Genomic DNA, 14,836 nt, shown 5'->3' with positions numbered 1-14,836 from the left:
ATGTACTTACTTAGTGAAACAAATAATAATTTAAACACTACAATATAATCAACTCATTTCATTGATATATTTATGGAAAATGTCTTTGGGGTGTGGCCTTGGATGCCACATAGCCTATAAAAAGTAAATTTTCAAGTTAATCGTATAAATGGCGTTTTAGGACCATCTTGTGTGTCTTTGTTGGATTTGTGAACTGACCAGTCCAGTGAGTGATGGAGCAGACTGTCCAAGGGCTTGGCTCCTCATGCGGACCAGGTTGTTCACCTCTCCACCTACTGCAGATGCTCCCCCAATGGCCCCTGGACCTCCAAATCCTCCAGAGGGCCCCTGCCAGGCCAGCTGACTCACCCCAGCGTGCAAACTGCTGGACAGAGGCAGCAGCTGCTTACCTGTGCAGAGAGGAAGGAGAAAATAGAGAGACTCACCTCACACCCAATAAATCTGTTTTAGTTTTTCAGCTGTTCTCTGTACTGTTTACAGTAGGATCAGCATTGGTCTTTAGTTTAATGAATCATATCCACATAATGGCTCTGCAACTGGATAATACACACATTACAGGAGTCCTATGTCATATTCCTAAGCCAAAAAGAAAAGAAACACAAAGAACAAACATGTCCTCATTAAAACCCACAACACATTTCAGCTGCCATTTCGCTCTGGATTAATATGATCACATGACCTGCTTGGTGATATATGGCAGTTAATCTCTGGTGGAATTTCACTTTACAGATTATGGATGAGTCAGATTGGAGCAGGATTAACAACATGGATGATCTTTGTAGTCATTACAAATCACACGATGACCTCAGGTAACACCCGCTCTGTGTAAATGGAGCTTAACACGACACAACTGTGGATGTACTGACAAGTACGTGGGTATAAAGTATCTGTGTTACCAGTCATGGCCACGCTGCTGCGTCGGGCACGGCTCTCATCTTGGCTGAGCTGTCGGTGAAGTTTGGATTTGGTTGCTGTGGATGCTGCAGGGGAAAGGTCAGGGTTGCTCAGCTTCCTGAAGAGGAGAGGAGGGGGGGCTGCAAACTCCTTCTGGAGAGAATAGGACAGAGAGAAAAGAAGGAGAAATTTATCAGACTTGGTTTAGATACGTTTCTTTTCACATGTATATTTTACTACTCTGTCCTAACACCAGGGGTGTTAAAATGAATTGATAAGGATCAGAAAAATGGTACAAGACTTAGAGATGCAGCTGCATCTGTGCTTGCACAACACTGTGACTGAATTGATTGTGGTGAGAAATAAAGCAGTTTAATACATATGTTAACTCACCATCAAAGTACTGTTGACACAGTAAATGTTTCTGGTCGACATTTTAAAACGCTGCATCCAGACTGTCAAACACTGGAAATCTGTGACTGCAAACAGTGTTTATGTGGAAACTCTCTAGTGTTTGGTATGTATGGTATTTTTCAGGCACGTCCTCCGTATAAGCAGCATTGTTACAGTGGGAAAGATGGTAGGTAAAACAATACAGCCTTTTATTTCCAATCATATAATCTGTCCTAAAGCAATGATAACCTGACGATTTGCCGCTTCACTTTATTTTTATGAAAAGTGAGTATCGGGGTAACAGGGTATTTGGCTTTTGTTACAAGTGGTTGTTTTTTTGTTTTGTTTTTTTACATTTTTAAAGGCCAAAAGATAAAACAATAGGAGAAATAATCATTAGTATATTTAATATAAATAATGAAAGAAATCATTACATTTTCACCTAATGCAAGTATACTGCACACTTAAGTCAAACTCTGTGATACAGACACAGACAACATGCCAATACTGTATAAAGTATAGAAGTGTATGTAGTATAACAGCATTTAAGTAAGACTGAAAAATCTCAGGAACTGCAGTCACACTGCATAGGGTCCCTGTGAAAGTGGGCTAAGAGCCAAAACAAAGTTATAAAACACTACACTAACCACTTGCTGATAGCACATCTTCTCTCAAGGCTGCAGCACACATGCATGACACACACACACACACACACTCAGTCCTCTCCCTCTCTCAAAGAAACACACACAAGCTCTTAAACTAAACAAAAAAAAAAAAAAAAATGTACTCACACACAACTGGTTTCGCTGGAAACAACAGAAGCAGTACTCAGCAAGGTGATTCCATCACCTCCATGTGACATTTCTAAAAACTCTGTCACCGAACATAAGTAATGAGTTCAGAGGAAATTCCATAGGAAATATATTGCACACACACAGGCACACAGACCATGCATAAACTCTGCACGTGAGGTTCTGGTTCAAGCGATTTTGAAAACACCATTGCCATGGAAACAAGGCTTGCCTGGACTCATTTCTCCTCTGAACTGCCAACGGACCAGCTCTTAACAAGACTTTTCCAGAAACATCTGGACAGACACTCATGGCCCTGTGGGTTGTACGTATGAAACCGCTTTAGTGAAAGCTTCCGTTACACCCCTGCCAGTAAAACTACAACCATTCACTCCCTTCACATTTACTAAAACACATTGATAAACACCTATAAACATGCCTACACACACACACACACACACACACACACACAAAGAAAATGTAATCATGTACAACCTGTATCCATTTACCCAGGTCGAAGTAAATGAGCCCCAACAGAACCCACATTAACATTTAACTCATGGATATGTGCATTATGTGAGCAGCAAGTCTGAAGACCGTGTCAGACTTCAGGCCAGTATTCAGTGCGGACACCTCATTTCCACATAAACATGTGACCAGAGCAGAGGAGGCATATTCTAGGCGTCCAACATATGACTGCTTGTCATGTATCATTACGTTTAATGTGCTTCAACCAGTCTGTATATCTTACCGGGAAAGACAGCTCACAGTAAGAAGCGCTGTGTCCTGCAGCACGTCACATACATTTGAATTTACTGTTACCGGAGCTCCAGCAGGTGGCAGACGCAATTAATGTGAGCGTGTCTACATGTAATTTGTTGCTCTGAAGTTCTCATACACACTGAAAATGAAATTTAATAACATGGGCCATTGTCCGCGTGTTTGTACTTGGCTACGATGTATCACAGCTGTCAGTGCAGACACAGTCAGCTTTAAACACAACTCTATAAGGCTGACACTGAGAATTAAACGCACTCCGCCAATACATCTCAAACCCTTCACTCTCAGAACAAATTTTCATTTGCAAACATTTTTTTCTTTAGGTCTACAAAGGCGGATAAGAAGATTTCTGGGGTGTGCGTGTTCAGTCATTATTGAACTAGATTATCTACACTTGTCTCTATACCAGAAAAGTAAAAAGCAAACAAATGTGCCTCTTTGACACTGTGACCATCAAAGTCTACACCGCAAAGTCCACTAAATTGTTACTGTTTGCAGGGATCGGATGACAGGACTCTTTTGCAGGAACACCCTGATCACATTCACAGTTACACACACACACACACACACACACACACACACACACACACACACACACACACACACACGTGGAGCTGCTGGGATTAAGGTCCTGGTCCCAGACAGTTTCAATTCTGTCCGTTGGGTATACAGCATTTAGGACATACAGTATCTGCAAACTTCCTGTTACAAGCTGGCTTCCTTAACCTTTAGGTCACCACTGACTATTTGAAAAATTATGGTTTTACCCATCACTGGGCAGTAAATATACTTTTTGAAGTAGGTATAGTTTTATACTTTGATGGGTTACACAGCCCTCAGTGAAATCCCCCACCCCTGGCTTCTCTACTGAGTACGAGCCGAACGCCTTTAAAACAGACGTTTTTGTTTTCATCAAACAAAACAAATGGTCATATCACAAAGCTTTGTGTACTACTTACTAGTTACACTAGAAAATGACCTATGAATCCTCTCCTTAACCAAGCAAAAGGTGAAAAACTGTGCACTGTATCTGCTCATGTTAAGCTCCAGCGGTTGACCCGATGGGCTTGTTGCAGTTACAAAATATTATCCAGGCAGTCGACTCAAATGGTTGAATTTATGTGTTACAGTAAAAATTTAAGTTGAGGGTGGGTTGGAAAGTTTGGCAAGTTTTTAATGGCTCCCACAGGCTCACATAAAAAGAAACATTACAAAATGGTTTTAAAGACAGACTGCAGTCTCATAACCCTGCTCGCACAGACAGCTACTGGTGATATCATTGCCCCTATAGTGTATGACAGACACATAAACACACCCAACTAATATCTCACATGCAGGTAAGAGACTTAACACTTTCAACTACGGGCTGCACCTATCGATTAATCGATCAATAATTTTTCAGATTAATCTAGCAAATATTTTCCCATTAAGCTCTTTTTTACTTTTCAATTAATGTACAATAATATAACATAATATAACAACATATAACAACACAATTTTAATTCATCACTCATTTATACTTCAATATAATAATTCAAAGTATCAAAGTAAAGTAGTGTTTAATAGCCAGGTAATGTTGCTGCACTGCTGAAGCACATTTTAAAAGCCTTTGCAGACATGGATAAATTATGCTATATGAAATAGAGAAAACAATTATTGACTGCTGTGCTGTATAATCAGATCATTCAAACAAAAAGAACTGATTACATTTTAATCTGCCTCACTCAGGTATTAATATTATGTTACATTTTCACAGCCAAAATTGTAGAGCATTGAGTATGGTCCTAAACACTAGGGTTCAACATTTAAAAAACAAAACGCTGCAGAAATTTAAGCGAACAAAGGTTTATTGTGTCTCAGATGTGGACTCAAGAAACAACTCAGCAGAGCAGAATAGCAATGTAGTTTGTGTTCTGACATCCCTTTGATTCAAAATAGATCAGGCTACATCAGATTTCACAAAGGCATTTGTGAAACTTAATAAGAAAAACAAGGAACCATCAGTAAACTAAAAAACTGCCAAAACAAATGATTAATAGACAGACCTTGCATATGTGCTCTTTTCTCACACAGATAAGGAAGTAAAACCATGTTTTCATATCCTTCTTCTCCTTTCTTCTACTCTGGCTTCTCTTATCCTCCTGCCCTGGATGTCTCTGCTGCTTCCCATTTGGGCCAACATTTATCTTTTGTTACCTCCCATAGAGAGCAACTACACATTTTAATTTAACTCACACGTCTACAATCTATCACATCTGTCACCGTGCAGAGCTAAAACAAAGCATCCAGCTGGGGCCATTTCTCAAAGTAACAACAACTAAAGAGACGGATAATGCATTGAATGGACACCAATCTCATCAGTGATGGAGTGTTGCATCATGGAGGTCAAATATAGTGAATTCAGCCATTAACTGTACTGACAGATCTGCTCCACAGCAAAACACTCTTCCACCTTTAAGTTCACTTTAGCTCTAACACAAACAGCAAAAAAATAAATAACAAATTGTTCATCTTGTGTATAGGTTTTCTGGCACCAAAGTTGATCTGTTGATCCAAAATGTAATTTAAAAACCCCTCTCTTCAAAGCTCCAGGTCGTGCTGGCTGTTGATTCAAAGAGCTGATGGATGAAGAAGTGCTGAAAAATCTCCTAGTTGGCTCACAAGTGAATTTCAAACCAGCAGATGCAAGACCACAACTCATGGAGATGGGTAACAGCGCATTACAAGCAAAGTGAACCATGTAGAAGAAAAGATTAAACAGCTTTGTGTCAGCTGGATCAGAGAAGAAACAGCCACATGTCAGGTTGGTTTTCACAAACTTTCTGTGTGGACATGCAGGACAACCACTGAAGTCCATGAGTGTTGCCTCAGCTTTGACTTAAACCACATTGGAAGGAAGATTTCAACATTCAGCAGTTTTTTTTCTGCATCCCTAGATTTTCCTTGTTGCCAGATGACAACAAATTCATGTGGGGAGACAGGAAATGTGACAGAAATGCCACAAATCTATTGTAAACAATTCATAAAAATCGGTGTATTTTTTGAATCTGCAAATACCAAAGTTCGAAGTTATAGCAGCTGTAAAAGTTGCCCTAGTTATGGATTATGGATTTGTTGTTAAAATCAGTTCATTATAAAATAGGTCTAATTTTTGTATGGGGAAAAAAAATAAAAAATAAAAAATTTACAGACAAAAATGGGCTGAAAAGTAAAATTATGAACCAGGCATCTATATCAGAGTTCGGTGTCCACAGTGATTCCCTTGGCAATGAGGGATTACTAACATCTCAAAATTACATTTAGATTATTTGAATAAGACGATGGATTGTTTACAGTCTATACTTTGCTCTTGGGCATTATCCTATCTGACTATTTTGTAGTGACGTCTCCCTGTTTTTCCCCGACACGCACAACTTGGTGAGTAAAAGTAAAACCTTTTAATATCACCCAGCCCTAAACGCCAGCATAAATCTGCTGTCCCCCATGACAGGGAGGCACCATCCTGTAACAGCCCTGTAGCTGTTTTAAAGCCCCACCCTCACAAATGGAAAACAACTGCACAATAACTCCGATTATTTTGTTTTATTTTGTTACTTACACCTGCTATTCTGGTGCCGCCATTTGAGGGACAGCAGAGGAAGTTTTTATCTCAAATTTGTAATCATAGTTAAAAAACTGAAGATTTGATGTCATTTGTGCAATAGTGTAATGTATCGGCCAACCTTAGGTCTGACCTGGCAAAAACAACCACCGAGTCATTTGTGGTTAACATTTGAAATATGCCCATGTTTAGAATGTGTACATTGCACATTTCTGAATATAAAAGGAGAAAAATGATATGCTTCCTATAAATGAGCTGAGTTGTTGCCTGAGGGCTTATGATATGGCCAGCGTGAACAAGTCATTTGTTAATGTGATCCCGCCCATAATTGCCAGGGCTAAAAGAATCAAGGTGAGTTAGATTAAATAATCATGCTCATTGGTAACGTTAGCGTAACATAAATAACATTTCATGACACATAGTGTGTGTGTTACTAACAACACTCGAGCAGTGAGATTTATTCACACTGGAACAAGGTGGCTTTCATCTTAATAAATGATTTTTTTAAATAAGTCTATTTTTTGCAATTTTCAGGTATTGCAACAATGTCATTGCAAAAACTCCTAAAAACAATGCAGCATGAATACAACAAATTAAACAACAAATTTTGCAAAATCCTGGAGGGATTAACAGTGAGGTCCGAGACAAGAAATTCCATTTGAAATAAACAACAGACCAACAAAAACTGTTTCAAATGTCACTATGACTGTTAAGTGAGGGCCTGTAATTAGGGTTTTTTTTTGCAGTTTGATGCAGTTCTAGGTTTTCATGTGGACAAACAATTCCACAAACCACGGCTGAGAATAGGGAGCATGTGTACTGGATCACATCACAACTCCTCTCTGCAATCCCTGCATCTCCTTCCATCATTTGCATCAATTTGTCAGAGTTCTTTGTTTCATTTTGAGTTTTCCCATTGATTACCTTGTTACAGCTTGAACACAGCTGCAACATATCAGCACATACAGTGTATTACCTCCCAATAACGCCCACATATTGTATCACACTGAGTCCTGATGCAGCACTGTGGCCTGTGCCCACACTGATGGACAGGAAGCAGGTATGTAAATTGATCCACCTCACACACATGTAATAAATCGCCTGATGTAAATCTGAACTTCCTCAGTGTGCTCAGAAACTTAAGGCAGGCTGTTAACCTGTTAACCTGTAACACTGAGAGACAAAAATGATGTTACTATGAAAGTAAACTGTAACAGCATATTTTTAGGAATCCCCAACATGTTTACACCATGGGGAACGACTGAGCTTGAAGACAAAAATGCTAAATGTGGTAAAAATCTCATTCAAATTCTGACATGAAAGAAACCATTATTGTAATTTTTGGGTTTCAATAAAACAACCACAAATTCAAGTCCATTTAAAGAATGCAGAGCTCAGAAATACACATTGGTTCCTGGCTTTAACTTAAAACATGTTTGGTCCAATATAAGCTCCCAGTTTTCCGTATAGGACAGTTAAGATGGACCAAAAACCAAAGAAACACTTGATGTTTCTTCAAACTCCTACAGAGCACATAAATGAGGGAGCTGGTGAGACATAATGCACCCAGCCTGAAGTCTTTATTTTTATCTTTGTTAGGGTAATCATTTTCTAGAATTCTATGATTCCTCGTTTTCTATAAGCCACTTGAATCTGAAACATTATGATTATGACTTCTGAGTTTGTGTTGTTCCCAGGGAAACTGTGCATTAGGATCAGAATTAAATGGTTAATTTGTAACAGCACAGCATCTCAACTGCCACTGTTGTTAATGGCAACCATACCAACACAGTAAGAGCTTACGATGAACCGACTGCAGGTTGCTTTATAGTTTTGTGCATAAAGGCTGAAGAAAAGAAAACGGCTTCACCACACAGACCCTTCACACCACAGTCAACACCCAAACCTCAGAGAGCATAAGTTTAGTCTTGCACCGTTCTTTGCAGAAATACTCTGGCATACAGAAAGAGCCGGAAAAACAGTGCAACCATTCATTCAGTATAGTCCAGTCGAACAGTATATCAGCTGACTGTGAACTTCACAGGTCAGACACTGAAAAAATAGTGAATGTGAATCTTACTTAAAGGACACCTTCACTGATTCTCAACCTTCCTCTTTTGGTTCTAGTTTGGGTAGCACATGTGCATAAATGCCATTATATTTCTCATTGACTTCCCTTAATCAAATTATCTCTCTAGCTGAAAAATGCCTTCAGATGACATCACTTGGAGGAACCTTTAGTGTAGATTATGTCATCCTGTCGCTCTTAACTATGGAGTTTTTAAATCATGGTCAAGCTTCCCCAGATGACATCATCTGAACTCTTAATGATAAAAAAATCCATCCAAAATGATGTCATCTTAAGGGGTCTTTAGCTAGAGGCAGAGAAATATTTTAATAAAGGAAAGTCAGAGTGACACCTAACAACAATATGTAACTGCAACTAGTGACTGAAGAAACCAATTTACTTCTTGTTTTTGAAGGAAACCAACTCAAAACAGTCAAATGTCAGTTAACGCTATATGTAATTACTTCAGCAACAGATCGGATGACAAAGTTACTTTGTCAACAGTACTTTCATGGTGAGTTAACCGGTGTCACAGTACCCGTCTCCTTATTTTGTTTGGTACAATTGGTTTGTAAGCTTTTTTAAGTTAGGTCAGCAAATTATAATTCAGAGTACAATTTGAATTTGGATTGATGCTTTTTGTCATTACTCCATCTTGTTGCACTCACTACGTCTGTGACAGTTTAATGGCACCCAGCTGACAAAATTAGCCCTTTACTTGTTTTAGTTGACTGAGCATGCAATGAGGTGGAGGGGAGAGAAGAAAGTTTAAGTTTAGTAAACAGCTCTGGGCCTAATTAAAATCAAGGTTGGAGTTTTGCAGTGGCTAATTTAAATAATGTAAAAAGGTTGTTTTGTAGAAAAAACACCCAAACTGTAGCTTTAAACACATCAGTATGCTGCAATTCCAACAATTCATTTCATCAATCCCCAGTGAATTCTACAAGAGCTTGCAATTTATAACATCATAAAAACATTGGAACTCATCAGGACTAGTGTTGATGCTTTGGGGACAGAAAAAAGCTTTAAAATCTTCAGAGAATTTATTTAAGCTAAGATTTTTTATTTTTTTTTTGCATAAATACTAAATTCCGAGCCATAGAAAGCTCTGACCTTAGTCAGGTTTAAATTTTGCCAGAGGATTTAGGTTTGAAAACAATCCAATTAGTGAACCCCAACAATGAAATAACGGCAAATCTCTTCAAAAAAAATCTGTAACTAAATAACAAATGTCCAGTGAGCCATGCATGACACAATGACCACAGCAGAACCTTTCCGTGTATTTGCTTTCTTAGTAGGTTTACTTCAGATTACAGTCAGACTTTATCTGTGTGCTGAAGCTTTTGGAGCACAGATCGCATCAATTGTGGTAGAAAGGTCATCTTTAAACTGTCCGAGCTTAAAGGCACTGTGTCAGCAGCCACGCACCCTGCTGAGGACTAATCAACCAGCTTCAAAGACCTGTTCAGGTACTAAAAAATGCTCTCTAGCCTTCCTGTAAAACGGCAAACACACTCTATGAGCTACAGTAACATTTGAGTACACCAGCTGCTGTAATATACCCTCCAAAAAACATACGCCCATAATCAGCCCACACCAAGGCGAGGCTGAGGGAGATAAGAGACCTTCGGAAGAGACTGCACCACTGTGTCAGAATGAGCTAATGTCTACCACTTCTCAGCCACTGATCCTGTGGTCCGTGGACAACTGCCTGATCAACAGTGAAAACTGGGCTGGCGTGTTTCTCACACAACTCACATACAGCATCTCTGTTTTCCACAGCTTGTTCCTACAAGGCTGTGCTTAAAAAGAGAGAAAAGACAAAGTAGTACTGCAAAGGTCAACACCGAACAACATTGTCCACTTTCTGCTGGTGCCACTGCAGGTTTTATGGCTTTTAATATTTTTGTATGCCTTTTTTTTTTAGCCAGCAGCCTTTGATTTTACCTTTGTAAAAAATGTCATCAGCTGTAGTTTATTCATGTCTCCTGCCATAAGAACAACAGAATCTTGTGACGACTGTCTTTTAAGGGACCTCTTGGCTAAAGAAGGCTTCTGAGACAAACATTATTCTTTTCACATTTTACACAATAGCTAATGGCTATTTATGGTTAAAGACCAACAGTAGTCCATTCTGTTGCATAATTTTTCTTGAGTAGGAAATGAAAACACATTAAAAATGAATTGTGTCACCCTTAAGATTTACTTGCTTAGTTTTGCTTCTGTGTAAGGCTACAAGTACATAAATAATTGCATGAAAGACAAGAATTATTAAGCTCACATTTAAGTCCAAGTTAAAAACACCACTTCGAAACACCTTTGACTAATATATGTCTTCTTGTCTTCTGTCTTGCTTGGATGTCCACAGCTTTTCAACACAGAGAGAATATGTTTATGTTGGTCAGTGTCAGGGTTGCTGTTGATAGGGGCTTAGTACTGTTAGTTACGGTTTGTGTGGAATTAAGAAAGCAAAGAAAAATAAATAATAAATAAAAATACCTTTCCTAAAAGTCCTACACACAAATGTTGACAGTCTATAAACAGACCTCAATTTTGGACCTACAACTTAAACAGTTGTGCCCATCCACTATCATAGTACATCTACTGTTCATGGCTGTGCTCAGCCCACCAGCAGGCTTCCAGGAGCTGGTTTAACTGTGCAAACAGAGAGAACCTGGGGTTACAGAGGGCCTGAAAGAGATAGCAGTGCTGAAGGTAAGTAGTACTACGGTACGTCTACTTATTTATTTCTTTAATATCTTTTTGGTTTTCTAAAAGTGTCCGTATTACTTAGGGTGTAATATGATGTTGTCATGGAATCACAGTTGGCTGTGGGACTACTATCAGTTTTCTATGTGATAAATGAAGAGAAAATACAGAAAGACAAAAAAGCCTGAACCAAAGATTTAAAAACGAGAAAAACAAAAAAGAAATCGAGGAATGATAGATGAGGTATGCGTTAATATGAGGTCAGACTCAGCGGGTCAGCTTCGGTCTGTCTCCTTAAACGCCCCCTCTCTCAGTGTGAAATGACCTTCACAGCCCAGTTCCGTCCCACTGGGGAACTTGAGATAAATAAACCACAGTGCAAAGGACAACATGGTTGCTAAGGAGCTCTTCATTAAAAAGGACAAAGTCTGGAAGCAAACAGAGGTGACTACAGTAAGAAGAGACAGAATGAGGAGTAAAAGCTGTTACAAGAGGGAGGTCATCAGTGGGGCACATTCATAAAATGTCACACCTTCCTCCTCATCCTACTCCGTCTGTCTGTACTCAGCATATTGTTTCAGCTTCACACAGGCTGGATTTGTCCTCTTCTTTCCTCAAACAAAACACACATTGGATGCAGTTCCAGGATCGTGAAACCAACTGGGTTTATTAAATCTTACAGACAAACTAATTATGTTTTGTTTACTTTTTTCTGGGTATCTGCAAAAAACAGAAAGACTCAACTGTTTTAAAGTAAACTAAACTATTGCCAAATGCAATATTTGCTGGGTGATAACATCACAAACAAATCATTTCTATTTTCATTTTCAGTCCAACATGGTAAGTTAATAATGATTTAACAATGCTTGCATTTCCTCACATTACTACCTGTGTTACAGTATTCTGTGACCCATCATATCCCATATCACAGCTATGCAGGTTTGCCTTCAGGTGACAGTAAGTGCATAACACATCCAAACATCAGCCGTCTGCTTGATATTCATTAAATGAAGTAGATTTCTAATTGTTTTTTTTGTTGTTGTTTTCACTGAATTTGTGATTAATTATTAAAAATGCCTATTTTGTACTTTAAAATGTTGTTTTGTTAAACTTGAGTTTGATATTCCCATAGGTAAAATGCTAAACTAAAAGCAGTATAAACAGTACACTTTACACGCTAAATTGAAAACAATATTTCAATTTAAATACATCACAAAGACAATTCAGCTTTATTGATTTTTAGTGATGTTTAGCTATGTTGTGTCAGGAAGGGCATCCGGCGTAAAAAAAAAAAAAAACTCAGCCAAAATCAACATGCGGACAATGATCCGCTGTGACCCTAAAATCACAGGATAACCCGAAAGGACCAAAAAAAAAAAAAGAAAAAACTATAAGCAACTTTTGCTGAAAAGAACAAAACGAAATGAAAAAGGATGAACAAAGCACAGATTTGAGGTGGGATCTGGGATGGAGAGGTACCAACAACGGTCCACAGAGGAACATGGAGGTAAAATAACTTTGTAAAACAATGCAAACTTCAGGTAACCTGTAGCTACACTACATCTCCCTTGGTTCTCACCAAAGTTGCAAATAGTAAACATGATAAGAGATAATCTCGAGTACGACTGTTAGTAACTGGATCTTAAGACTTTAGCAAAGCAGAGCTTACAGTCGGCTTTACTTTTGTCAATGTAATTTATTTTAAACACAGTTTTTCCAACTCCCATCTGCAGAAGTCAACTCTGTTCAGGTGTAGTACCTAAAAATTTTTTTTTTATTTGACACAAAGGCAGTATCAGACCCCACACTCAATATTGCTATTGGCAGTGGGACATCACTAAATGGGCCATAGCAGAGCCAACATTAGCGAGCATAAAACACATCACACATCAATGCATTACATTGACAGCTCTTAGCTGTGTGTGTGTGTGTGTGTGTGTTGCAAGAGTCTAGTTGCAGTAGGGGCAGTGGTGGCATAAAGATTAGAGAAGTGAGCCCCGGACGAGCAGGATAAGAAGATCTGTGCGATAGTTCGTCTCCTTCCTCAACACTACTGTGATGCTTGGGCAAAGAGCTTAAACCCAGACTGCTCCAGTGGAGCTGCTCAGTGATCACTGATCACATTCTAGTTGTACTGATCAGCATCCAGGTGTAACACTAACGAATACAAAGAGAGACGAATGCTCTTAATGAATTTACCCTCAAATAAAAGTTTATATAATTCACAGTGACAGTGACTTGTCTCTGTAGTACATCTGGAGTCTTTGCAAACAATCATATTAATAGACTATGCTTTATAGCAGAGAACTGCTAAAACACACTCTCCAATAATGCTCAAAAAAATATCTGATTTATTTGATGAAAACAATTTTAGTTGGATGTACTGAAAATTTAATTTTTAGGTAAACTCATACTCACATACTGCTACAGTATCTATCAATCCTAAAAGAATTACAGACATGATTTCCTGTAGACCAGGTGTGTCCACATGAAGGCAGCCTCCAGCTGTCTGCTAAGACATTCCCTGTGTATACATGCACACTTGCACGTGCACCACTCACACATGAACATGCACAATAACACAGTCATTAGCTCATCACCCTTTTTTGCTTGGTCAACTTCAGACATTTAATGAGCTTTATCGCCTGTATGAAAACCCATTTAGCTTCTCACTCCACTTTTTTATTCTGGTCTTGCAGAGGCTGCTTTAAATGCTAATGGAGTAGCATTAGTAATGTCATCCATTATTCATGAACGGCTGCAGGATTTTAAAGCTTATTTTAAGACTATAAAACAAAAATCACACAGAGATTTGATGCTGATATTTAGGGGAATTGCATATGATGATTGCGCAAGGAAAATAAAAAGTCATCTATCAATTTCAAAGACATATTTAAGATTTTAGCAAACAATATAAAAAAATATGTGGACAGCACACGTTTGATACACAGAAATCATGAATAAATAAATATGCAACTGTTTTTAAAATAACAGGGAACCGTCAGTTTTAAGCAAAAAGAAAAAACAAAAAGGTAAACAATTAAAATTAACTTGGTATGTAATTGTAATGTAATATCTTTGTAATTTCTCTCCTATTTCTTGGATTATTGATTAAAAACATTTGGGTAATTTGCAGTAAAGCCAAATATTTAATCTTTCAGTTGGTTTTTATTTCATGTTTCTAATACAGAGTCTGAGAAAGGTTTTTAGTCAGCACGTGTGCCTAATTGAACTGCCAAGGAGTGTATCTGTATCTATATGTAGGCGACTTTGGCTCAGGAGGTGGAGCGGTTTGATCCCCAGCTCCTCCGGTCACATGTCGAAGTGTCCTTGATCAAGACACTGAACCCCAACTTAGTTGCTCCCGGTGAGTGTTGGGCAGCTGCATAGCAGCTCCCCCATCGCTGTGTGAGTGTGAGTGTGTGTGTGTGTGTGTGTGTGTGTGTGTGTGTGTGTGTGTGTGTGTGTGTGTGTGTGTGTGTGTGTGTGTGTGTGTGTGTGTGTGTGTGTGTAAATGGGTAAATGAGTACCAATAAGTTAGAAAAGCACTGTATAAGTGCAGACCATTTACCATTTATCCGGCAACATAAAGCCTCTTGA

At 38.6% G+C, this 14,836-nt stretch overlaps 1 protein-coding gene across 1 annotated transcript in view; it reads right to left on the bottom strand.

Moving 5' to 3' along the window:
• The window catches only part of mast2 (microtubule associated serine/threonine kinase 2), a 148,682-nt gene that overhangs the window by 116,665 nt on the left and 17,181 nt on the right, over window positions 1-14,836 (bottom strand). Inside the window, 2 exon segments of the mRNA XM_067512236.1 lie at window positions 199-389; window positions 897-1,047. Of these exon segments, the coding sequence (XP_067368337.1) occupies window positions 199-389; window positions 897-1,047 (342 nt within the window).

The sequence above is a fragment of the Channa argus genome, chromosome 8 (assembly GCF_033026475.1).
Source record: "Channa argus isolate prfri chromosome 8, Channa argus male v1.0, whole genome shotgun sequence".
NCBI lineage: Eukaryota > Metazoa > Chordata > Actinopteri > Anabantiformes > Channidae > Channa > Channa argus.
This window is presented reverse-complemented; position numbering and strand designations above follow the sequence as displayed.